The following is a 27,343-nucleotide window of genomic DNA, read 5'->3' on the forward strand; positions in this document are numbered from 1 at the left end:
TCATAAATAAGGTTCCTGTTCCTGTTTCTCACCTGCCCTAGAATGGATCTCTGTGAGAGTAGGAATGGATCCCAGAACCCAATCGACCCACATCTAGTACAAAGAAGCCCCTAAAGTTGGGTGCACGCTAGTGGAAAAAAAATTCCATTTGTGGCACAATTGTCGTAGTGTATACACAAATTACATCTGATTCAGACTTTCCAAGCCAAGGACAAACTCACAAATTTTTCTCGGACGTGAACAGAACGAAAGATTTTTGTTTAATGTGTATGAGAAAAATCACATACAAAAGACTGCACATGAACCGAAACAATAAACCAACAAACAAAAAACCTTTGTTGTATGAGAATTTCATCTTATCTTCGGTTTTGACTTGCTGTGAAACATCGTGGAAAACTGGATGATCGTTAGGTTGATTTTCTTATAGTGCATAATCTGCACACCCCTGCATAGATTTTTGTATCGTATTCAAGTCAGAGCACAGATGTTTTCATTATTATTATTATCATCACATAATCCACCGATTGGCAGTAGCTGTAGCATGGTGCATTGGAGTAAACTAACTGGGTTGCGATATGAGGAATTCTTGGCAATAGAAACAAAGAAGTAACAGGCCATTCTAGCAGATGTACTGGACTCACTTGACTGTACCAACAAATCAGCCCTGTAGCCGGATTATCATTTTCTTTTCTTATCTCCGTTTCATTTACTCTTTACCAGTTTTTGGGCATCTACCCACGTTAGCAACGCAGTACACATCTGACATCAATGTACCAAACTCCCATATCTAAGGAAAACAGAAGCTGCCTCAAAATTACTACACAGCCCACACTATGTATACCCAAAATTGGGCAAGCAGTGTTGTACATCAGATTGTCAGCAATGCTAACCCATTAGATGCCATGCAAAGACTGCTACTGTTTTTCTACTCAGATAGATAACACATATCAATAATTCTGAGATCAGTGCTATGAAAGCAAAACTTTAGGTAAGCAGATACACACGTTCATATAAGCAAAATATTCAACCTGAAAAATGCCTTGAAATTCAGTTCAGCCAGTCTTGTAATCTAGACACCCATGGTAGACTTCACTGACAGAATATTGACCTAATGCCGCGTACACACGTAGGCAACTATCCGGCGGACTTAGTCTGACAGACTTCCCGCCGGACTGTCCCCCGGACTTTCCGAATGAGCTACTTACCCACACACGGCACTTTTTCAGAGGACTAATACGGCGTACTAAGTCCGCCGGACAATCCGCTGTACTTTTGAAATGAACGGACTCGCCCACACACGTGGAGGAAAGTCCGCTCATTGTGAGCGTGTCTCCAGGTAGCCGGGGCCAGCGAAGTCGCTGGCCCCGTCACCTGGTATGGACTTAAAGGGGAATCCCTATGCTGAAAAATCGGCGTGGGGGTCCCCCCTAGGTCCACATCAGACCCTTGTCCGAGCACGCTACCCGGCCAGGAAAGGGGGTGGGGACGAGCGAGCGCCCCCCCCTCCTGAGCGGTACCAGGCCGCGTGCCCTCAACATGGGGGGGTGCCTTGGGGAAGGGGGGCCCCCCCCAAAGCACCTTGTCCCCATTTTGATGAGGACAAGGGCCTCTTCCCGACAACCCTGGCCGTTGGTTGTCGGGGTCTGCGGGCGGGGGGCTTATCGGAATCCAGGAGCCCCCTTTAATAAGGGGGCCCCCGGATACCGGCCCCCCACCCTATGTGAATGAGTATGGGGTACAATGTACCCCTACCCATTCACCTGCGGAAAAAAGTTAAAATAAAACACAACACACAAGGGTTAAAATAGTTTATTGCACAGCTCCTGGGGTCTTCTGTCCGTCTTCGGGGGTCTTCTCGCCGGACTCCTCCACTATCTTCTGCTAGCTCTTTTACTAGCGGATGAGCACGGCTTTCTTCTTCCGACTTCGGGGATCTTGTCCCCCTCTTCGGAGGTCTTATCCCCCTCTTCGGTTCTTCTTGCCGGGCCACCACGCCTTCTTCTTGCTCTTTTACAGGCGGTGGCCCGGGCTTCTGTCGCCGCTGTCGCCGTGTTCTGTTCTTCTCTTCAGATGTTGCCTCGTTGCTCTCTCCGCTCACAACGGCAGGGACGCGTCGCGCGGCGACTTATATAGGGACATCGCCGGATGATGTCCCCGCCTGTTATGATGTCGCAGTCCCAGCATCCTCTGGGACTGTGACATCACAATGGGTGGGGACATCATCCGGCGATGTCCCTATATAAGTCGCCGCGCGCCGCGTCCCTGCCATTGTGAGCGGAGAGAGCGACAAGGCAACATCTGAAGAGAAGAACAGAAAACAGCGACAGCGGCAACAGAAGACCAGGCCACCGCCTGTAAAAGAGCTAGAAGAAGGCGCGGTGGCCCGCCAAGAAGAACTGAAGAGGGGGACAAGACCCCCGAAGTCGGAAGAAGAGGGCGGCGGCGAAGAAGAAAGCCGGGATCCTCCGCTAGTAAAAGAGCTAGCAGAAGATAGCGAAGGAGTCTGGCGAGAAGACCCCCGAAGATGGACAGAAGACCCCCGGAGCTGTGCAATAAACTATTTTAACCCTTGTGTGTTGTGTTTTATTTTTACTTTTTTCCCACAGGTGAATGGGTAGGGGTACATTGTACCCCATACTCATTCACATAGGGTGGGGGGGCCGGTATCCAGGGGCCCCCTTATTAAAGGGGGCTCCCAGATTCCAATAAGCCCCCCGCCCGCAGACCCCGACAACCAACGGCCAGGGTTGTCAGGAAGAGGCCCTTGTCCTCATCAACATGGGGACAAGGTGTTTTGGGGTGGGGGGGCCGCACGGCCCCTCCTTCCCCAAGGCACCCCCCATGTTGAGGGCACGCGGCCTGGCACGGCTCAGGAGGGGGGGCGCTCGCTCGTCCCCACCCCCTTTCCTGGCCGGCCGGGTAGCGTGCTCGGACAAGGGTCTGATGTGGACCTAGGGGGGACCCCAACGCCGTTTTTCGGCGTAGGGATTCCCCTTTAAGTCCATACCAGGTGACGGGGCCAGCGACGCCTCCTTCGCTGGCTCCGGCTACCTGGAGACGCGCTCAATATTGAGCGGACTTTTTTCTGCGCAGGAAAAGTCCGCTCATTTCAAAAGTACGGCGGACTAGCACACACACGGCCGTACTGTCCGCCAAAAAGCGAGTCCGGCTGACAGATTGGAGTGCAAAAATACTTTCTTAGTCTGCCGTACTTTTGGGTAAAAAAAGTCCGCCGGAGGCTACACACGGGCGGATTGTCCGGCGGACTTGAGTTTGCCGGACTTTTACATCGGATTGTTTGATCGTGTGTACGCGGCATTCCTTTTACAATTGGGTCTTGTTTGTACAAGCAGGCAGGTAAGCTGGTGGTTTTAACTTCCACCCAAAGAAGGGTATGTAGCCATTTAGGGCTGTACATATTCTGCTGCAAAAACAAAACTTCATATTGCAGTACTGCTGCTGAATGCAGCTCATTTAAGAGTTTTAGCCGATGTGTCGCAGTCCTTGCTGCCCTTTTGAAAAGGCTCTTGGCTATAGCAAAATGGCAGCCTCCAGCAAAAAGAAACAGGAGCAATGCTCATGGCAATATACAGCACACACTAATTTTGGTAGCACAATTATTAATGTGGAATGTATGTTCCTTGCTAAAGAACATTATTTTTGATCAGGTTATTATTATTATTTTTATACAGGATTTATATAGCACCAACAATTTGTACAGCACTTTACTACATGAGGGTAGACATTACAATTACAATACAATTTCAAACAGGAGGAATCAGAGGGCCCTGCCCATTAGAGCTTACAATCTTAGGAGGGTCAAGTGATACAAAAGGTAATAGCTGTGGAGATGAACTAATGGAGAAAATAAAAGTATAGATGTTAGGTGGGGGCATGATAGGATTCTCTGAAGAGAAGGGTTTTCAGGGATTGTCTAAAAGTGAACAGAGTAGGGAATAGTTGAACAGATTGGGGTAGGGAGTTCCATAGGGTGGGAAAGGCTTGGGAAAAGTCCTGGAGGTGAGCATGGGAGGAAGTGAGGAGGGAGCTAGAGAGCAGGAGGTATTAGAGGAAACCAAGAGAATGAATAGGTTGGTATTTTGAGACTAGTTTAGTACTGTAGCTGGGGGGCAGAGTTGTGGATGGCTTTGTAAGTTGTTGTTAGTATTTTGAATTTATTTTGTTGTGTGAGCGGCAGCCAGTGGAGGGATTGACAGAAAGCAGGCACTGAATGGTTGGTAAGATGGATAAGCCTGGCAGCAGCGTTCATGATGGACTGAAGGGGGATAGCCAATGGAAAAGGTAATCCAGTGAAGAGGTAGTTGCAGTAGTCAAGGCAGGAGCTGGCCAGGGAGTGGATTAGGGCCTTTGTGGTGTCATTGCTTAGGAAGGGGTGTATTTTAGAGATGTTGTGTAGGTTGAGGCGGGAGAATTTGGACAGTGATTGGATGCAGGGCCAAAAAGATAGTTCACGATTACATCTAGAACCTTTGCCTGTGGGGATGGGTTGACAGTTGTTCCATCAATCTTGGCAAGGAAATGAGGAGAAGAGGCATGTGGGGGAGGAAATATTATGAGCTTGGTTTTAGATAGATTGAGTTTGAGGAAGTGGTGTGACTTTCAGGCCGATATGTCTGTTAGTAAATTAGTGAGGAGACTGAAGGAGTGAGCTGAGGGGTAGAGAGATAAATGTTGGTGTTGTTAGCATGCAGATTGTATTGGAAGCCATGGTAGGCTATCAGCTGACCCAGGGAGGAGGTGTAGATCAAAAATAGGAGAGGTCCAAGAACAGAACCCTGGGGGACACCAACAGAGAAAGGAAAAGGACAGGAGGGAGTAGAATTAGAAGTAATGCTAAAGGTGCAGTTGGATAGGAAGGATGAGAACCTGTGAAAAGTGCAGTCACGGAGACCAAAGGCATGACGTTTTTTTTGAGGAGGGGGTGGTTCACTGTGTTGAAGGCAGCAGAGAGATCCATGAGTAGGAGTACAGAATAGTGTCCATTGGATTTAGCTGTTATGGTTAAAGTTCCGCTTTAAGTGGTCCTCCTTTTTTCATTGAAGGTCCACTTTAATATGGTAAATTTGGGGAATATGGTTACACATACTTTAATGTGAAATTTTAAGTTAAAGCCTTTGATTAAAGTCTATGAAGACTCCTCTATGACAGTGATCTTGACATGTAAAACACATTTGATGAACATATCCTGTATGGTGCACTTAAAATGGAAGCATTATATTATGTAGTTCCCAAAGCTGCTCTCAGTCTTTTGGCACTCTGAGAGCTTAGTGATTGGGTGTACATCTACTTAAAATCAGTCTCAGTGAAAACACACCACACAGTAATATCTATCAGTATATATATGTTTTGTTTCCTAAGTTTACATATCTTGTGCTCTCTTTTATAGTGGCAACTCGGAGCACAGCACAAGAACGGCTTCAAGATGGGGATGAAGTTAGAGGGGATTGATCCTCAGCATCCATCCATGTACTTCATTCTAACTGTGGTTGAGGTGAGGTGGACATACCTTCTTCCTAGATCAGTGATGGCGAACCTTGGCACCCCTGATGTTTTGGAACTACATTTCCCATGATGCTCATGCACTCTGCAGTGTAGTTGAGCATCATGGAAAATGTAGTTCTAAAACATCTGGAGTGCCAAGGTTCACCTTCACTGTCCTAGATAATACTGAACGATAAGAATATATAGAAATGATGGTAGTCAATCAGATACACTACTTCCTTCTAAAATGCCATTAAAATATTCATTAAGTATAAAGTGGTTCAACGTTAAAAGCATATTAATATTATTGGTGGGTGAATACCTACAGTAAGTAAAAGTGGTATAGTGTGAAGGGATACACTCTTGCATCAGTTTTTCTATAAAAGTTTACTTTCGACTCACACCTTTACTAAACTTTTTGCCAAATAGACCTCGCAAAGTTCCATGAATCTCTCTATGAAGATACATTTATAGGAATGTCATTATAAGTGCTAAGATTACTGTTGCTTTAGGTTTTCTGAGAATTTTAATTGCCCCTGTGCCCACAGCTAAGTATTGAAGAACCTTAAAGTGACCTTGTTGGGTCAAAGCTTTCCCCAAAAAGAATGTAAAAACACTTACTTCTTCCATTGCCCATGCTGCTGAATACCATTAAGGCCAAGAGAACCAACACTTCTTGGTGTGACAATCTTTTGTGTGCCCTGCACCGTACAGTGTTTCCTCCCTGTTGATCCCTACATCACCACTGACATAGAACTATTGGTCCCTGTAGAGGAATAAGCAATAAGTAAAGAGAGCCAGATACTTTCTTGAATTGAAAGATGCATAGACTCAAGAAACATTCAAATTGCTCCTATACATAGCATTAGTATAACTTAATTTTAGATACGTAGTTCAATTTTGGGCACCATTTCACATAATGCATGTTGTAGATCTGGAAAGAGTGTAGAAAAAGGCAATTCAATTATTAAGGGGTATAGAGGAGCTCAGCAAAGAAGAAAGATTACCTTACTGAATACATTTTTTCAAAGTGATTAATAAAAAAAGTTTAGCTTCCCTACAAAGTTTCCCTACAAAGAACAGTGTTTGGTATAGTGGCAGACATTGGAAGGCTGAGTTGTCGTATGACTTCTTATTTCACAAGAACTTACATTTCACAAATGGGATCACCTACTGTATATACCAGCATTCCTTACTATGACCATCTCTGTCATGGAGGATTCTTTATATTGTTGATTTCTCTGCAGTGTAAAATGCAATATATGGTCAAGAGTTTGCAGACACCTATATGTTGGACATTCCATTTCAAAACCATAATCATTAATGTAGAGTTGTCCCCATCCTTTGTTACTAAAACAGCCTCCCCTTTTCTGATAAGGCTTTTAACAGGATTTTGGCACGTATCTGTGGGAATTCTTGCCCATTCAGCAAAAAGATAAGGTACTAATGTTTTATTAGACAACCTGGCTTATAATGGCACACCTCAATTCTCCACCTATTGACTATTCAATCCCCTCAAAGGCCTGGAGTGATCAGTGCCAATAATCCATATACTTCAAAGAAGGGAATCCTGTCTCATGGACATCTATGAACCTTAAAGTATATGTGTACCCTCAGTTTGTAAAACAACCCATTCCATTTAAAATAGAAATGCAATTCAAAATGTTTGTGTGTGTATATACAGTATGTATATATACTATACAAATCGCATGACCTCTGTTCTCATCTGCATAAGAGGCTTAGGCTTCATGTACACTGGCAGCTCCTAAACGTGCCATTTTTTGCCAAAGTTGTTCCTAAACTCAACTCCATTTTGGCAGAATTTAGGAGCTACCACGGTTAGGTGAGCTTCAACCTCCCTCTCCTGAACATAAAATAGGAACGTTTTGACTGCCGACTGCGGGAAAACACAAAAGGTGGCAAAACCACGACGTGATTTTGCCTTGTTTTGTAAATATAGGCAGGGTGTACGTGAAGCTTTAGAAGTCTGGGGTTGGAGACTGCAGGTGGAGTCTGTCTGCAGGAGGCAGAGAAACAAAAGTACACTGACCTTCCCAGCAATTTGCTGGGCAGGGGGGTGTGTCAGCACAAGTCTGACCATTAGATTACAGACAGGCTGTTCCCCCAAGTGGAATGCAAAGAAGCAACTGACCACACTGCGATGGATGCGCATTTTGAAATAGGAAAGCAGGTATTTCACACAAAGAAAGCAATGCAAAAAACAAAACAAAAAAAAACAGGATGCTTTTTATCACAAGTACAACACATGCTGTATCAGAAATATGAAATGTTGGAGAAACATACACTTTAAAAAATATGTAAATGCTATCATATTCACTAATCACAAAAATATAACAGGAGCCCTTTCCCCATACAGGTCTGTTATTTATACCATGGTATACCAAAACATTCTGAGATACTGTATATCTTATATCCATCCATCGGTTATAGCAAAACTGCCAAGAAACATTCAGTATACATTATTCATCAGCTTTAATGATGCCAACACTCTGAGCCCAAGGCTAAATAGGTGCCAGAACATGCACCACTTCCACAACTGAGCATCCACCAAACATTATAATACATATTCCATATCCCCCCCCCCCCTCTCTCTCTCTCTCTCTCTCTCTCTATTCCTTTTATTACCGAGGTTGTCCTCCTGCTGACCATTCAACATGTATCTATGGTGGTCTTAAATCCGTTTGGTGAACACGGAGATAATCTTTATATGTTTAGACACCATACACTATCTTTGTTATTTACAGTCTCTTCAAACCAGCCACCCAGAAGACATGAATATTTATTGTGGTCCCATATAACAAGCTGTGAATTCCTATTTCTGACGCATTTAAAAGATGTTGTGAAAAGACTCCTCACATTGGTAGATTAGGGTTATCACATGGCCGCACTATCAACTCCTTATGCAAATGCTTTATCTCAGTCTAACAGAAACGGTTTTACTGTTCTAGTCCATGTGGAAACAGCCTGTCTATCTTCTGTATATAGAGATGAAATATAACAACTGCAGTGTCCACAGTCATAAAGTTGGTGTGATAGACCCAACCTGGATGGTGGCTTTTCGAGGGGAATTCAGGGTAGCCTCTTGCCTACTGACTATGGGCTCTGGCATTTGAGGTGTGTCTGGGGGAACTTTGGAGTGGTTTTGCATTGGCTTTGGGTCCATGTCTCCCAGAAACACACAGACTATGGGAACCTAGGACCTGGATACAGATTTGGGGACTCTGTGCCCAAACCAGTAATGACTGCTTCCCCCACCCCCATACTCAGAATAAATGTTAATATAATCAGATCAAAACAACCTGATGCTGGTGGCTTCTGCTGTTATGTATAATCTGTCTATTAAGGTGTCTTTCTCTCATTGTACAATTCCCCATTGTGTGCCTCCTAGGTGTGAATCCCCATTGTTAATTGAGTCACCTTTTGTTTCTGTCTGTCTGCTAGTATTGTGTCCCCTTTACCTTGTTGCTAAACTTTTGTGGGCTGTTTATGTGTTATGTTTATGTTAGCTGTTTATTAGATGTACTGTTAGATGTACCGATATTACCGTTTACAGTTTGCATCGTTTAGGATAATGTGACCAAGCTCTTACCTAATTTTGTGTGGTATATATTCTGTGTGAATTTACAATAAAGTCAGTTCCAGTTTGCACCTCATCTAGTTCTTGGGTGCAATGCTCAGCTATAATATCTGATTCCTGGTTCCAGAGTGGAGGAAGCTTTATGTTAGCAGAGGCCAGGCAGTCCGTCGCAGTTGTCATTTCTCAATGACCATTTGCCCCTATAAATAATACAATGACAAATCACTACTAAAGAAAATCTTGGCCCTGACAGACATGCGGAATGCCTATGGTGACTACCCACCCCATTTCTTCTTTTTCCCTCTTTTCTTCTCTTTAACTCCCTTTCGGTATCCCCCTCTCTTCCCCGATTCTTGCTTTTATCTCACTTCCATCTTTCCTTCAAACTCTCCCAGGAGAGTATGTTTGATTATGTTATGTATCAGTACAAGTATATAGCACTTTCAGTCGATACCTGCTGCCTCAGCATGTAACTCTTTATTAGAAACAGAGATTTGAGGATCAGTTTACTGTTGGTTGAACTTTACTTTTTATTTACTATTGATGATAATCCTAATGCCTGTGGACAGCACTACCTGGCCTGGTTTGTACCTGCTCCAAGTGGCTATACTCCACAGGCCGATAAGCACTTCTTGTTCGTTAAATCTTCATTCTTGGTCCCACCAATATTGCATTGAAGTGTATGACATGTAATGCTTGATACTACACAAATAAAAAGTTATTTGAATAACTAAAGAAAATCTTGGGCTTGGAGGCTTTAAATGGTAATCAATAATGCTTCACTTGGCCAACGGATATGTATTTACAGCTCTAATTAAAAACTTTCATAAGGATCAGATTCTAGTCCACAGGGGTCTCTTACTCATATTCTATATATCACATCAGCATCATGGGGGGATTGTCCCCTTGTAATCAGCGTAAAGGTGCACTTTCAAATAAAAATATATGAGAGACCATGATCTTTATAAGTAAATATTATTTATAATCCTGGATCTCTCCAGTGTTCTCTGAAAAGTGTCTCATTGGCATCCAAACTCGTCCAGCTTTACCACCTGACTGGTTTCACCAGTAAATCCTGGCTGCTCCAGAGCCATCTACTGTTTCCCCTCCAAAGCAGGTATGGCCTATAATGTTGCCCCCTTTCATCTGGCATGCTTTGCTGCCTCTTCTGTAATCTCAGTAGAAAACTTAACCTGAAAGACAAAAAGGGGAAGCGCAACCCAGCACTACATCTGATTTTATGTCTTACTGATATGTACAGTATTACATCCTATTATATCCTGTTCATGTCTGACAGTAAACTTTATGTATGTATTTTTTTATCCATACCATGTTGCCACATAATATTTTGATATAGTCCATGATTAGCATGGGTTTAGTTGTATATCTTTATATATATATTACTCTATTAGAAAGGAACCTCTTCCTTTGTTAAAGTGTTACTAAACCCAGGACCCTGCATTCACTATATTTGGTCTCTCACGGTACACAGAACATGAAAATGCAATTATTTTAGAACATATAAACTGCTAAATACATTTTCTCATCAGCAGTTAGAGCAGTCTTGTGACTTCTATCAGTGTCTAATTAAAGCCTGAAGGAGGAGTTTTCATCGCCCCAATTGTCCGATGAGGCTGCAGGACCCCGACGCTCTGTCTGAGCAGTGCTGATTGGGCCTGTGCTGATCACATGCACCGTCCCAAGAAATAATAAAAAAAAATACTCTCTAGCAATAAACACCAAACTGAGCCCCCCCCCCCCCCCCAAGCTCTGTTCTATCAGGAGATGGTTTGGGGATTGTGGAAGAAGGGGGGGATCAGAGAAGACAGGGTCAAAGAGCCTTTTTACACAATGCAGAGGGTTAACCCCTTAGGTTCCACAGTGAGTATAACAAGCATGCTTTACTGCATATACAGACGGATTTTACTGTTGTGAGTTTAGTAATGCTTTAGGAATGCTGTCTTCATTGACCCGTCCTTCATTTTAGTATGCATATTATATAATATATATATATTTTTTTATATTTAAATATATCTGAATAGTCATATACATCCCTCTCACATACACATCATTTTTTTTTTTTTTTATTATTTTCCATACATATTATACTTAGAGTTTTTTTTTTATATTTGAATAAAAAGCATATTGTTTTGTATGTGAAAACATTATAATTAATTTTATCCTATAATTTTATTTATTTTTCATTCTACAAACCATTTTGATTGTTATAATTTTTATTTTGTCACATTTTATGCCCCTTACAGTTTGGAAATAATTCAACATAGATATTGTAATGCTGCGGTTTTATGCCGCAAAGGGTTATTTATTAATTGGGGAAATGTGCATTTCTAAAAGTCCACCTTTATAATGCTGTCGACTTGAAAAACGTCCCGAAACATGTTGTTGTGGCAACCTAATGTCACCAGATTTACTCCATAGCGGCCGGGGTTTCTGCTCTTGAGCTACCTGAGTTTTCATGCAACCACAAATGAAGCCAGTCTCCATAAGCAGCCTGCCGATGCTGCTTAGGAACACAAATGCTGGTATCATTTTTGTCCACCTCCCATAGACCATCAGGAGCTGCTAGACTCTTGAGGTACCAAGTTTTCTTTACAATTCTAGAGTGACTTTTAAACTATTTGGAGTGGAGTTTAGTTGATGTAGGTTCCCCAGCGCAACACCAGGATTTTTTTGTTTCAAGTCATCATAGACTGCAGCTACCACACCTAACCACTAGAGGTCATCTGAACCCATCCTATTCATAACATAAAGGAGTTGTAGTTCGTGGTTTTTACCTTAATGCATCCTATGGTGGTGTGAGTGCTATGTAGCCAATCTGTCATAATGGGATTTTCTATTTAATTACTGTATATGTGTACATATGTTGTTTTTAATGATAATTAAATAAACTATATTTTAAGAAATATAATGTGCACGGGTGTGCCTATAAAGTCCATTTTCAACAAATGTACAAGTATTTCCCAATAGTTAGGACGTTGACATACGTCTATCTGTATATCCACAGTACCCCCCTGTGGTGATACAATATATCCGACTTTAACATTTTTATTTTAGTTTTGGCTATAGTGGTGACAGGTTAGAACTTCGGTCAAGTCTTTAGTGCTGTCTATGTCCCCTTTAGGTGACTATTGTTGCTAGGACCGAACGCAAGGGAGAAACCAAGATTTTGAGTTTACACCAAAACAAGAATAGGGGAGAATCTTCCAATGGGGAACTGTTTAAGAGGGCATTTCCTTTGGAGAGATTTTTTCACTTCCTGTTGTGTCTACAGAACAGGATGTAAAGGGAAGTCTCCCCAATTGGGTACAGATGAAAAAATAAAATAAAACCTGATAGAGATTTTCAACACTACTCCGGCTAGAATGAAACGAAAACTTTAGTCTTTATACATTAAGTGATCAGTTTGGGATGGACTGACCTGTTAAACTTCTTAATTTCTTTTATAAGGTGTGCGGATTTCGGATAAAGCTCCACTTCGATGGGTATTCTGACTGCCATGACTTCTGGGTGAATGCGGACTCCCCTGACATTCACCCTGCGGGCTGGTGTGAAAGGACGGGACACAAGCTGCAACCTCCGAAAGGTCATGAAACAGGCTTTCATTTTTTTATTTTCTGCAAAATAAAGGAAAACAGTTTCTTACAGAGGCTTTCAGCTTATTTCCTCTGAGCAGTTTTTACAGAAGGATTTGATTCAACATTAGGAAAAATGCTAAAGCTGTTTAGCAAGATTCAGTTCACTAATTCCAAATCCTTGTTTCCATCAGTTTTTTTTTTTGTGAGCAGAGCATAACGCTAGCCATGCACCAACAGAATTTAGTTTGAAAAATGTAATTTCAGAACATTTATACGATTTTCTAACAGTTAGTAGGATCAAATGTCCAATAAGGATAGCAGTGCAGATATTTTAGTGTATAGAACCCTTTTGGGATGTGCAACCCTACACACACAAAAAAAAAAGGATGACTTATGCCGCGTACACACGACCGGACTTTCCGTCAGAATAAACTCTGACGGTATTTTCGATGGAGTTCCGCTGAAATGGCCTTGCCTACACATGATCACACCAAAGTCCATTCACTTTGAACGTGATGATCTACGATGGGACTAGAAAAGGAAGTTCAATAGCCAGTAGCCAATAGCTGCCCTTGCGTTTTTTTTGGTCCGTCGGAAAAGCACACAGGCGAACGGTTTTCCCGATAGGAATTGATTCCTTCGGAAAGATTTAAAACATGTTCTATTTCTAGGTCCATCAGAATTTTTGAAAAAAAAAGTCAGCGGAAGCCCACACATGATCGGAATATCCGATGAAATAATTCCGTTGGACCTTTTCTGCCGGAAAGTCCGGTCGCGTGTACGCAGCATTATAGTCTAAATGGTATTCTCTCAATTGCATAAATAGCAACTTGGACCACTTTCCTTATACAGAGTCTGCTGTCTAGTGGTCCGACATACCCCTTGCACAGTGCCCAAATCAACAATGTTGCTCAGAAAGCAAGACAGTTGTAAAATTGGAGTGCTTTGCTGGGTGCCTGTCGAACCGCTGGAGAGTTGGACCACTGCACCCTGTTAGAGTAGCAGTCCGTGTCTCTAGCATGTTGCCAGGGTGGTTTCATATAGTAGTAACATACTGACATATAGTATTAAAGTACTGAGGGAGGGGATTCTTGCTACAGTCACATGGCCAGCTCTAGCTTTGTGATTGTTGCAATGGCAGTGAACCAATCACATGAGTAGTGAATTACTTTAATGGGGAATTTCTGTATACCAACAGTTGACAGGACACTTTCATACAAAGGAGACTGGTTGGATTTTCTGTAACAAAAGTGGAGTTACCCTATAACGTGGGTAAACAAATTGGAATTAGAATTCAATATTATAAGTGTAGCATACTTAGAAAATGACTTGATATTTGGATAAATCAAATATTTTTCACATTCCTAGATTTTTCTGTTTTGTCTTCTGTTCGCAACATATAAATGCATTGCTGGGACACTTACTTTCTCATTTCTACGATTAGGGTACAAAGACGAAGACTTTAGTTGGACGCATTATCTGAGAATGACAAAAGCCCATGTGGCCCCAAAACATTTATTTGTAACCCCCAAAATTGTGAGTTTACTGATTATAACACTTTTTTCGGTATTATTCTTTTGATGGCTTATATAATTGATATACTGTAAATGAATCTCCCCTCTAAGTACACTCACAGCCCTTTCCGTTCTCAGATCCCTATACTAAGGCTGATGGCATTTTACATTCCTCCTTCTTATTCCCTTGTACCTAACCTTGTGCCAGCAGTCTTGGTCTGTTAACAATTTTCATTAGTAATTTTCCTAATTAACAGGGGGCTCCCCCATCGATGTTTCGGGTGGGAATGAAGCTGGAAGCCGTGGACAAGATGAACCCCTCTCTTATCTGTGTGGCCAGTGTCACTGATGTTGTAGAAGAAAGATTCCTTGTGCACTTTGACAACTGGGGTGACACCTATGACTACTGGTAGGAAGGGCATGTACCTGTAATGGGAGTGGCTATAACAAATATGACATTAGGGCACAATGGGCACAAAATACTTAATAATAGTAATATCCAGTTGACTTGCTTTATTATTATGTACAAAAAGACTAATTAAAAATTTTTTATTTTTCTAAATGAAGACAAAGCTACGGGTTCTCTATGCAGGCCACCCCCTCCCTATGATAATAACCTCATCTTCTCCCTCACCCCCATTTGCTTGCTGCAGCCGGCAGCAGAAAGCCTAGTGTAAGCTCTAAATCTGTCTGTAGGAGCTTACACAATGGGCTGCTGACCTTATCTCTACCCCAACATAAGAGCAGCCTGGCTTGGTGATTGGCTGCCAAGGCACTGGACACTGATTTGTAGGAGGAAGCATACATGCGCTCTCATAACGGGAAGTGCCTGTACTTCCAAGGGCTCCAAAAGGTGTACAATATTACAGGGGGAGGGGTGGGGTTCAGCAAAGATAAGTGTCAAAGTTAGGGAGGGAGGGGCGGGGGTCTTTTTTAAGGAACCCATAATGCTTAAAGTGACAGGTTCAAGATGAGGGGCACGATAAACAGAGTACAGCATCGCACAGCATCATTTTTCTTTGTTCTACTCTAAAACTTCACACAATGCAATTTTTTTTCATGAAATAATTAACTTGTTTATGCTTTATAGTTTTGTACAGCTGAAACACACATCATCGTAACTATAGTTTACATCTAGAAATACAAAAACATTTTCTACTGGTAATATTTTTATTTATTGTGTTGTGGAGCACCACCATAGCCATGTTATGCATGCATCATTCTTTTGCATGTCCTGTAATGGTGGTACAGTATAAACACATTGAGCAGACGCAAACCTTTCCTCCTAGGTGTGACCCCAGCAGTCCCTATGTGCACCCCATTGGCTGGTGTCAGGAGCATGACAAGCCTCTTACTCCTCCTCAGGGTAAGATAGACTGTTATAGGAAAGCTGCAATATTGTCTTGAATTTCTTTTGATGATACACTATATGCTAAAACTTTGAACTCTTTTTGTACTCCAAGAATAACTTCAATAAACAAAAAAAAAAAATGTTGACTTCCCAAATGGTTTTTCAGCAGTACTGTCCATCATGAGTAGATCCTACACAGATCCTACACTTCCCTCTTATATTTTAGGTGGCTTGGGATGAATTTGATCCATCGCCAGTTATCTTAAATCCAGATGGAGAGATCTTTCCCACACTCTGACTTTCAATGGCTAAGCTTGGCTATTTTTTTCAACCTACCAAAAGACCTGGACAGGTCCCTGCAGCTTGCGTAATAGTCTCATGTGAAACTCATCCAAGGTCTGCTGGCTTCCCTGAGAGCTCGCCCCCTGGCATTCCACCCTTTTCACTCATTTTCTTTGCTTTCCCTATCTCATTTGATTCTCCTGTAATATCCTCTCCTAGATGTTTCCTAAGTTAGTTGTCCAGGTTTCTTTATCCTGCCTCACCATACACCTTACCTGACACCATCTACAGGGCTGTTGACCCTCCAGACTTCCAGAAGGAGGATCTCCTTAGCGATACATATGCTATGTTGAAATATGCTGTCAGTATAGGGTAGTGTTACTAGTTTTCCTTCTAGATAACTGCATTTTCCTTTAGTTTACATTATAATAACGAATCCCAAGAGTGGGAACTCATATTGCTCACATAAATTTCTATGTGATTTCACATTTGTATCACTGTGAAACTCTGTGCCTGTAATGCTTAACCATAAAACTTTGACGGTTTTTCATTTGTATTCAATGTGTTTTTCTAATAAAAAGAACTACCTTTGTTAACAACCTCAAATAACCATATGGACAATGCACATCATTCCTGTGCTGTGAGAATACTGTTTATGAAACATTCATTGGAGAGGTGACTACACTAGGTTGAGTAAAAAGCCAAGTTAAAGTGTTACTAAACCCAGGACCCTGCATTCTCTATATCTGGTCTCCCACAGTACACAGAAACACATGGAAATGCAATTATTTTAGTAAATATGAACTGCTAAATACCTTTTCTCGTCAGCAGTTGAAGTAACTGATTAATTCAACCTATTATTATCATCAGTTATATAGCTGTCTTGTGACTTTGTGAGTGTCTGGTTAAAGCTTGTAGGAGGCGTTTTCATTCTCCCACGATTGTCCTATGAGAATGCAGGATCCCTGACCCTATGTCTGGACAGTGCTGATTGGCCCTGTGCTGATCACAAGCACTCGCCCAAAAAAAAAAAAAAACTCCCTAGCTCTACACACCAAAGTGAGCACGTGCAGCCTGACTCCATAGACTCTGTAAATATCAGGTTATTTTTGGGAGTCAGTGGAAGAAGGAGATGATCCGAGAAGACAGGATCGAACAGCCTTTTTACACAATGCAGGGGATTCACCCCTTAGCATTAACACCATGAGTATAGCAAGCATGCTTTACTGCATATACAGACTAATTTTACTGTTGTGGGTTTAGTAACACTTTAAAGTGATTGTAAAGTTTTGTTCTTTTTTTCTTTAAATAACAAACATGTTATACTTATCTCCTGTGCAGTTGGTTTTGCACAGAGCAGCCAAGATCCTCCTCTTCTCAGGTCCATCTTTGCTGCTCTTGGCCCCCCCCCCTCCTGTTGAGTGCCCCCACAGCAAGCAGCTCTTGTTATGGGGGCACCAGATCCCAGTCACAGGCCCCACCCCCTCTCTCCCCTGATTGGCTAACTGACTGACAGTCATGGGAGCCAATGGAACCGCTGCTGTTTCTCAACCAATCAGGAGGAGAGTCCCGGAGGGCTAAGACACTCGCTGGAGAGAGATGGGGCTCAGGTAAGTATTAGGAGGTGCTGAGACGGCTGCTACACACAGAAGGTTTTTTATATTAATGCATAGAATGCATTAAGATTAAAACCTTCTGCCTTTAGAAACTCCTTTAAACCTGTCATAACTGGACTGAGGAAATCACATTATTCAAAATGTATCCTATCTAGAAAGATAATGATCAATCACCTTACAAGTTAATATCTATGAATCAGAATTATTGAAGCATTGTTCTACACCAAGCAACTGTTTTGTTGCAGATTATCCAGATCCGGATACCTTCACATGGGAAGAGTACCTGGCTGAGACCGGAACAACAGCAGTGCCTGCCCGAGCCTTCCATACAGTACGTCCATCACCTGACACAACATTATTGTTCAATAATACAAGCCAAAGTTTGTCTTAAGACATATTTGAATCAAATCTAGCTACCACATCGAAAGGGTTGGTAAGCTGCAATATATTACATTTTTAACCTTGGGTTTAAATACACTTCGAATATAGAGATTGGTATATTAACAACAAATGGAAGAGCTTTATTTGACTCATTCAACCCATTGTTTCATATTAATTGAGATAAGATATCAATCATATGTTTAGTGTATAAACCTGCATAGGTAATGAGCAAATTTGGTAGCCTTCATATACAATATTTATATCAAGTGAACTTTTACAACGATATTTAAAAATAATTTAAAAACCTCCACATATCCTAAATAGGAAACTTTGACCTGTAATGCTCAACTGGTCACTAACTAACCACTAACCATGTGCTAGCTTTGCAGTTTGGGCTATAAACTTGACCTGGTTAAAAAGAAAACTGGGTGTATAAATGGTGTTGTTGTTAGATTGCAGGCTGGCTATGAATAGTCTCCTGAGCCATCCATTGCTGAATCGAGAGTACAAAAGATTCAGTTTTAGCTGCTGTGCCCCCATTTTCCACACAATTCCAGTCTCAAACCCAAGAACATTCATGACTGGGCAAAGTAACAGGTTTAGGTTCAAGCACCTACCCCCACCCCCACCTACTGATGTATACCTTCCCCATTCAAGTTCTGTCTTTTCCATCAATAATGGAGGATCCCAGATACTTGAAAAGCACACCAATAACAGAACAAGCTCACTGGGGGAAGATCAGAGGATCTCTAAACCACAAGTTGATCCTGACAACACCCAAATGTCATTTGCCGTGCAAATGAAATGCACTTCAAATGTAGATCAGCAGATTCCCATAGACTTCATAAAGTATTGTACAGTAAATGACGATCTAGATTCTATGATTGATTTGCCATATATTGCAGTTCTTTGCACACTGCAAGTCCTATTGAGGTTTGTTTGAATTGGAGGCAAAGTAGGTCAAATGCAGCCTTTTGCTGCCAAAGCTGCATTTTGCCTTCCAACGCAAGCATTTGAGCAGCACTTCATTTGGTTAGAAAAGTCTGCATTTGTCATAATTGCCCATCCACACATGTATACAATGATGAAAATGAGTTGTGCTTACAAACATGCAGTGTGTAGAAAGCTTATGAAGACTTTGCCATATTTTCTTCTCAAGCCTTCCAACTGAAGCTACGATTTTAGTGCTGGTGTTGTGCCATATAGTGTCGGGCCATCATATAGTGTCTGCGCAAGCGAAGCTTCAGAAAATCTCCGAAGCTGAACGCCGCCTGCGCCGTGAGTGGAGGTGGTAGCTCCACCATCCAAGCGGACATAGGGTTGTGAATATTAGAGGGCCCCTCGCGGGCGAGCTTCGCTCGCCACGCTTGGGGCTCGGCCTCGCTGCGTTCGGCTCTTTTATATTCCTACTCTATGTCCACTTGGATAGTGGGGATAGAACCTGGACTCACGGTGCAGGCGCCGTTCATTCTCAGCAATTTTCGGAATCTGTGTTGGTGTGTACTGCGCATGCGCAGTACACAGCGGACACTATCGGATGGAGGACCTTATATGATAAGACACCATCATGGAGAGAAGCCGTTCAAAACTGGAGGTGACTTGAAGTAACCAATGACAGACAACCCACATGTGCTGCAGCCATTAGCCTGATTAGCGACTCAATTGCATGTGGGTTCTGGGTTTGAGGTTTGGTGACTTCTGCAGATGCCCTGGAGTTTATGCCATTAGTCATTTCAATTTTTCTTCGGTTGCTTTTAAGTTGGAAGGTTTTTCAGGACCGTATTTCAGTCTCCTGACCAGCTTTTGTGCTCCAATTGTGTAAGAGAAATTCATCTTTAAATATTGCCTACATCAAAGTGATTTTTTGCATATTTCATTGCACTTTGTGTTTTCATGTGTCAGTTTTGTTATGTTACAGACTATGTTACATTGTGTAATGATAAAACACGGCATATTATTATTATTCACGATTTATATAGCGCCAACAGTTTACGCAGCGCTTTACAATGTATAGGGGGGGACAACACAATAACAGTACAATACAAAAGGTACAGGAGGGCCCTGCTCGTAGACCTTACATACTAAAGGGAGGGGGTGGTGGTACAAAAGGTATGAGAATGATTTGATAGGGGTGGCTCGGGGACAGTTAGGTGGGTGTGGGATAGGCTTCCCTGAATAAATGAGTTTTCAGGGAACTCCTAAAGGTGCACAGGGTAGGGGCTGATCGGACAGACTGGGGCAGGGAGTTCCAGAGGATGGGAGAGGCTCTGGAGAAGTCTTGAAGGTGAGCATGAGAGGAAGTAACAAGGGAGCTAGAAAGCAGGAGGTCCTCGGAGGAGCAGAGGGGATGATTTGGGCGATATTCAGCCCTGTTTTATTAGTGACAAGTTGTCTTTAACTCTTTAAGCGACCTCCACATGGATTCAAAGCGAACATGAAACTGGAAGCTGTGGACAGAAGAAGTCCCTCTCTTATCCGCGTGGCATCAGTGGTGGATGTGGAAGAGTGCAGGATAAAGGTAAAAAGCTTGTAATACATTGTAATATGTTTTCCCCTCACACCCATCACATGCCTCGCTGTGTATTGTTATGAACCATCCTCACAGTGGGTGTTGGTGTGCATCTATCATGGGTGGAGGGAGTTGGGAAAGGATATTATTAAAGTGGGTTGTTTTACAAACCATCCAACCCTCAAGGTTCACTTTGACGGCTGGGGCCATATGTATGACTTTTGGCTGGACGCCGACCACCCAGATTTGCACCCTGTGGGTTGGTGCCACAGAACTGGACATCCTTTGCAGACCCCTCTGAGTGAGTACTATGAAAAATAGATAAATGTTATTGTATTTAAAAGGAATGCACAGGCTTTTGTATATATATATATATATATATATATATATATATATATATATATATATATATTCCTTAGTTATCTTATGTTCAGTCTCGGAAAAAGTCAATAGGATGGGATACCTCTACAGAAGATAATGGCTGGTTTTGCTAGTAGGGAAGCAGTTCCCCAATGCCACTAGAAGGTGCTGTTTGAAACTGGATCTGTTTTGGCTGAAGTGGTGGTGATAGTAGTCCTCTCTCTGGCATGAGAGTAGGCAAATGCAGTGGAGGAGGCTGAGGTGTTTGAAACCCACTGTCACTATTAATAAAGCTACCCCATCCTAGCGACATTTTTGAGAGGCTTCAGGAACACAGGACGAAGCACAAACTCTCTAGCAAAAAATAAAAAATAAAAAAAAAGGTAAAAGGCCAATAATTATTATTATTGTTATTAAATACTCAATCTGCTCCTGTTCATTATTGAACAATGTTTTTACAGGGCACAGAGATGCAGCCAGCATATCACCAAGCTCTTGTGTGTCACTCAGCTGTAAGGGGATTACACACTCCAGAAGCAGCAAATACAGTTTCCACCACAGGTCAGACATTTTGCTGGAGCAGGCACTACTATTGGACTAACTGGCTATGGTCATAATCACTTTCCTAAAAATAAGTTATTGATTGCGTATCTGACTTTATGTAGTTACAGTAGTTAATTTCCATACTGTGCACTGACTCTTCTTTCCTTCTGGCCCAAAGAAAGTGCCCCACTCCGGGCTGTGATGGCTCCGGTCATGTGACTGGAAGGTTCACTGCTCATCACTGTCTCTCTGGTTGTCCTCTGGCTGATCGAAACCAGCAACCGTCACGAAACAGAAACCCTATTCCACTTCCACCTCGAAGGAAGTCCAGACACCATGGAAGGTACTGGTTTGCCAGTTGTTACTTTTTATCAAACTTTAATGATGAAGAGACCTTGGCTTTTATTTAAAGAGAAACTCAAGAAAAAATTGAACATCCGGAGAAAGTATTATAACCTGAAGTAAAGTTCATATAGCTCAAACAGTTTCTTGCATGAAAAATTTTCTTTTTGGGCCCTCATTAAACATGGCTGACCCATTGAAAATCTTATTGGTATCTACTGGTGTCACTGCAAGGGAAGCCTACACTGTGCCACTGGTCTTCTCCATTGGCTTCGGGCTTCCTGATGGATGACCCTCTACCCTTTTAGCAATGTAGTTACCCTAGTGGCTTCTCAATAGAAACTGCACTCCAAGGAGCGGAAAAAGAAAGTCCATCTCACAGCAGAGCCCTGGTTGCTTTAGCTTTGCTTGGTGTGGATGCAATAAAGGTCTGGCAAACTCAGACCCTATCTTATTCCACACACAACCAAAACTAATTTTGGATAGAGTATCACTTTATATAAGAACCAATAGGAATCAGCAATTAGGTAAACACGTAACTGATAAATGTGCTGTATTTCAGGATTGGTCGTCCTCCAAAATATCGTCGAGTGCAACAGGACAGCTTTCAAGGTAGGTGGCAACTTCTAGCACCTATGAGAAGGGTATGTGCACCACTGTTATGGTTTACAACATAACCAGCAGACTGAATTCACTGTGCTCCCATTTTCAATTTTCTTTCCCCAGATACAGTACACCAGTCACTTTTCATGTCGGCTCTGTCTGTACACCCTGATCGAGCCCTCGCTCACTGCTGGGAACAGCACTGCCGTCTACTGCCAGGTGTTGCTGGTATCAGTGCCAGCGCTGTGTCTAAATGGAGCACAGAAGAGGTAACGCTTGTCCATTGAGACTCAACATCATATGTAAGGCTCGTACCATAATAAAGTCACCTTGATTAGCATGGTGTAAAGTGAAATAAGAAAAGAAAGCGAGGGAAAATTCTACATTTTATGCTGGCATCAGGAAAAGAATAGATAATAATCTTCTAGTGGGGACACTTGTTGTGGTGACAATTGCCTAACAAGGGATTTCCTTTATTTTGGAGAGATTTCTTTGGAGACATTTCCTGTTGTGTCTGCGGGTCAGAACGTGAAGGGAAATCTCCTTAATGGGACATAGACAGAAATGAAATAAACCTGGTGGGTTTTAACCCTTTCCTTCTCTATCCAAATCTACTAGATATACTTTAGATCTACTATCTACTTTAATGTGCCAGGTCCTTTTTCTACATGTATACCTAATCCTTAATGGGTCTGTCATTTGGTTGTATTTGGTAAGGGATTACTGATCTGGTAATATTTGAAGTGTGCTTATCCCATCCTGCTCCACAAGCCTAAACACAAATGGTCACATGAGGTGGCCAGCAGAGATGCCTTAAGATGGCTATAGATGGTTTTAATCTCGGACAGTTTAGCAGGGACCACTGAGATTTGAACCATGTATGAGCAGGCTGAATGAACCCAAGTTGATTGATCGGGAGGAAACAATGGCTATGCGGGAGGGATTTCCCTATCAACAATGACTGTGTTGATGGGGGAATTGAGTGTGGTTCCTGAAACCATCCCCGTGGTTGCAGGAAAGAAAAACGCTATCTATGGCCGGCTTTAGGATGGTCAGATTCATGCCTGATTTCTCTATATTGTCTTTGACCTGCTGGGCTTTAGGGCCTATGATTTTACCAATTTACTGTATTTCTAGGCACAATAGCATAGTTATGGCCACCTATGCTAAAGGTGGCCATAACTAGGATTTTGTTTTTTTCATGATTACTTTAGTCAAGGTCTACAGCCAATGATACACAAGACACAAGACACCTAAAACTGTCCGATCTAGGCAAAGCTGCCATGTTGAAAAATCTATTGTTTGCATTTTGTGGAGGTGTCACTTCCATAGACATAAATACGAAGACTCATATGATCCACCAAGGATGTTCATTCAGTAAACTATGAAAAAAGTCTTCAGGCAGTTTGATCCTTCTTGCAAATCAGGTCACCCTTTAATGTCTATGTCCACCTTAATATGTTCTTATAAGCACCATATGTGATATTACAGGTTTGATCATGCACTTCTGTTGCTAAATATATCCCAGTTCAGTAACAAAAAATGAAAGAAGAGAGGTATCAAAATATCAAACCATTTCTTCAAATGAGTAAATTTATCTCAATTGACATTATTAATATATAGAAAATACTTTGTTTATACCTGTGATAGGCCTACCATACTCTGATAAGGAAATGTTATATTTGAGGCTGGATCTACACCTATGTGTTTTTTTTTTCAATGAATGCATTTTCTATTGAATTTAAAGGAAACACTTTAAAATGCATATCATGTGAACACACCTTGTTGCACCTTTTAAAGGAGCGTTGCAATGCACTTTGTATTAAATATCAATGGTCCATTCACAGGCATCATATTGCATCAGTGTGCATCATAACACATGTGTTGCCATGCATTTTGAAGAGTTTTCATTGATTGCAAGATAAAAACGAATCAAGCAAAAAAAATGAAAATTTGTAAATCTAGCCTGATACTTTTCAATAAAAGAGAAAATGTGTCCTTTTCTTATTTAGGTGTTTAACTTTGTGCAGACACTAACAGGATGTGAAGACCAAGCCAGGCTGTTCAAAGATGAGGTAAGCTGCACAATTCTAAATGGCTATGGATTCACACACCATAATGGGGTACGAAGGGAAAAATAGTAATATAGATAGTAACCAATCATAGTTTACTTTTCAGTACATCATCACTACAATTGGCTATGTTTACACCAGTGCTGGATGCAGAACCGTGTCTAGGGCTTGTATAAAAAAAAGCTGCAGCATGTCCCAGCCATGGGAATGCTTCTGGGTTCAGGAGGTCTATCCAGGGGAGCCATAATACCTGTTTGGGTAGGTAGTATACAGTGGCAGCTGGTGCTCAATTTTCAGCCAACTACCCCCAGTCCTGGCACTCGATTGATCAATTGGCGCTTAACCCCCCCCTCTCGTCACGCGATCGCCACTTCCCTCACCCGTCACCCTCCCCCGCCAGCCCCGCACTTACCCCATCCAGTTCGTGGCTTCCCCCCTTCATCTCCAGCGGTCGCTTCTCCTCCCGACAAATCAGGACTTAGGATTCACAGCCAATCGGGTCTTAGGACTCCCGGCCAATCGGGTCTTGCTTCCTGATTGGCCCGGGAGGAGAAACAGGAAGGCATTAGCGCATATTAATTTGCTAATGTCACACAACTGAGCCCCGAGCACGCCCTTTTTGAAGCCAATTAGAGCCTCATGCTCTAATCATGTGGTTAAAAAAAAAACCCATTGAAATCCATGTGTCCTGTGCCCTGCATGTAGATTAGGAACCGGGGGCATGGATTAGGGGTGTGGCGCCACGTATGAGCGGCCGCCACTGGCAGTATAGTAGGAATGTCGATCACAAGAATGATGACCAGAGTTTAATATTTTTTCCAGTAAAACAGTTAATATGCATGTATTTCATAAGTGTCATTCAGCTGGGTGACTAGAACTTCACTTTAAAGTCTATTTAAGGTCTAATATATATATATATATATATATATATATATATATATATATATATATATATATATATATAGCAGTTTACTAGTCCATGTGGTGGTTGCATTAGTTTTCTTTGTTCAGGCTGTTCATCTTGCCAGTGTCCTAGGGTGAGAAAGCTCACTTACCCTTCTATATCAGAACAACAGAAACAAGATGGGACTACAGAACGCCTCCCCTCTCTTATGCTCCACAAAAGGATCATGGTTCTGTAGTCCTCTGTATATGATAACAAGTCAGCACAGGCAAAGAGAATGGGAAGTTATCAGCTAACAAGAATTCTGGTAGGCAAAACGGATCATTTTTTAAATGATCAAATAGCTATAAACAGGTCTTTTTTCAGCTGGAACGCAGGGGAAGCACAGTTCTGGCACCTCCAGCACTAAATGTATGTAATAGCAATGGGTGCTGTGGTGTGCTGGAGGGTCTATTAATGCTGGAGAATCTATTGTTGTTGGAGGGGATCTATTTTTTGGGGAGGTCTTCTGTTGCTTGTGGGGGATCTACTCTGGCTGGGGGTGGGTCTTATGTCACTAGGGGGTCAATCGTTGTGGGGAGGGATCTACTGTTGAGGGAGGTGTATTTGTTTCTGACTGCTTGATGGTCTATTGATGCTGGCTGCTGGGGAATCTATTGTTGCTGGAGGGGATCTATTTTTGCAGTGGGGTCCATTGTTGCTGGTGAGGATCTATTGTTGTTGGGTTTAGTCTTATGTTGCAGGGGTCAATCAGTGCTGGGAAGGATCTACTGTTGAGGTTAGGGTATATTGTTCCTGGCTGTTGGAGGGTCAATTGATGCTTTCTTTTGGGAGCCAATTGTTGCTAAGGTGGATCTATTGTCACTGGCTTGTCCATTGTTGCTAGATTTATTTTAATGTCTTTCTTGTTATCATTAACAAATTCTATACAAAATACTTAGCAACACAAAAAATGATACTTGGTTCTGTATTCTTTAAAGGGGTAAGGGGTGGACAAAGGAATGGTTGCTTGGAGGTGGGTAGGGGGCGAAGTCAGGGGGGACTGCCCTGGCTATAACAAAACACTTCCAATGGTATATTTATAAGACCAAAGGGGGCAAAAGGGAGAAATACATTGTTAGGATTTGCATACCCTTTAAAAGCTATATATCCACTATGATAAAAATAAACCCTACAGTAGGTTACAAACCACACATGGAATGGGTTAAGCAGTGAAACTTTTCTTTTGAGTGATATACCCATATACTGTAGTGTGATCACTTAGCTCTGATTTTAATCATTCAATAGAAAAATGTATCAGACACAACAACAGATATTGATCAGAATTATTCTTGCAGATCTATCTTTCTTGCACAAGTACCGGTCCTAATAATCTGCTAATACCCAATCTTTGTTTTACCCTACAGATGATAGACGGACAAGCCCTCTTGTTGCTCACACAGACGGATATTGTAAAGATTTTGTGCATTAAACTAGGGCCGGCTGTGAAAATTTACAATTCCATTCTCATGTTTAAGAACACTGAGGAGTCCACAGACTGAGCCCCACCACCGGATCTAAAAGATTATGGTTTTACAATGCTGTCAAATCCCCTTGATCCCATTACCCGGCTATAATGAATGTCTCCATTATAAAAGAATATACAGTTTAGTGAAGTGTACAAATAAATACCATTATGTTTGTTGGAAATATTTGTGCGAGTGTGATTATGAAAACCTCTGCTGTTTTTAGGTTTGGATAGAGTAGAGAAGGGTTAAACACACCACTTTTTGGCAGATTTCTTTGTATTACCGGTCCAAAAGACACAGCAGTTGTCACCAAAACAGAGGTCACCATTGGAAGGTTTTTCCCTTTTTTCATATTATGGTGACAAATAAATTTCACATCACCTTTTGTCTAATTGACAATGGTTACCTGGAGAAATTGAGAGGATGAATCCCCCTGGTGGGGACACCGTCAGTAATAAAAACGTAAAAAGTTGATAGAGATTCTAACCCTTCCCTAGCCCATCCATAACTAATAAAAATAAAAAAAATGGGTTTTGGAAATACTTTTAAAAAGATCAGTGTACCTAACTAGACCTTGTGGCATTCTTTACATCTCGACTCTTGATCCAATGTCCACTCCTGCACAGTTCAGCCCCGTAGATTTTAAGGGGCTGATGAATAAA

At 41.9% G+C, this 27,343-nt stretch overlaps 1 protein-coding gene across 6 annotated transcripts in view; it reads left to right on the forward strand.

Annotated features, from left to right (window-relative positions):
• Nucleotides 1-26,862, forward strand: part of L3MBTL1 (L3MBTL histone methyl-lysine binding protein 1) — a 78,319-nt gene extending 51,457 nt beyond the window's left edge. For all 6 annotated transcript variants that reach the window (XM_077459087.1, XM_077459085.1, XM_077459084.1 and 3 more), the window contains 14 exons: nt 5,408-5,512; nt 12,569-12,704; nt 14,141-14,232; nt 14,468-14,619; nt 15,500-15,576; nt 17,705-17,790; nt 20,248-20,358; nt 20,536-20,650; nt 21,171-21,270; nt 21,431-21,595; nt 22,157-22,206; nt 22,321-22,466; nt 24,210-24,272; nt 26,580-26,862. In XM_077459087.1, coding sequence (XP_077315213.1) covers nt 5,408-5,512; nt 12,569-12,704; nt 14,141-14,232; nt 14,468-14,619; nt 15,500-15,576; nt 17,705-17,790; nt 20,248-20,358; nt 20,536-20,650; nt 21,171-21,270; nt 21,431-21,595; nt 22,157-22,206; nt 22,321-22,466; nt 24,210-24,272; nt 26,580-26,714 — 1,533 coding nt within the window. In that variant the 3' untranslated portion in view covers nt 26,715-26,862. The remainder of the gene's footprint in view (nt 1-5,407; nt 5,513-12,568; nt 12,705-14,140; nt 14,233-14,467; nt 14,620-15,499; nt 15,577-17,704; nt 17,791-20,247; nt 20,359-20,535; nt 20,651-21,170; nt 21,271-21,430; nt 21,596-22,156; nt 22,207-22,320; nt 22,467-24,209; nt 24,273-26,579) is intronic.
• The last annotated feature ends 481 nt before the right edge of the window (nt 26,863-27,343 follow it).

This window comes from Lithobates pipiens, unplaced genomic scaffold (assembly GCF_037356315.1).
Source record: "Lithobates pipiens isolate NorthernLeopardFrog02 unplaced genomic scaffold, aLitPip1_a1.2 Scaffold_28, whole genome shotgun sequence".
NCBI lineage: Eukaryota > Metazoa > Chordata > Amphibia > Anura > Ranidae > Lithobates > Lithobates pipiens.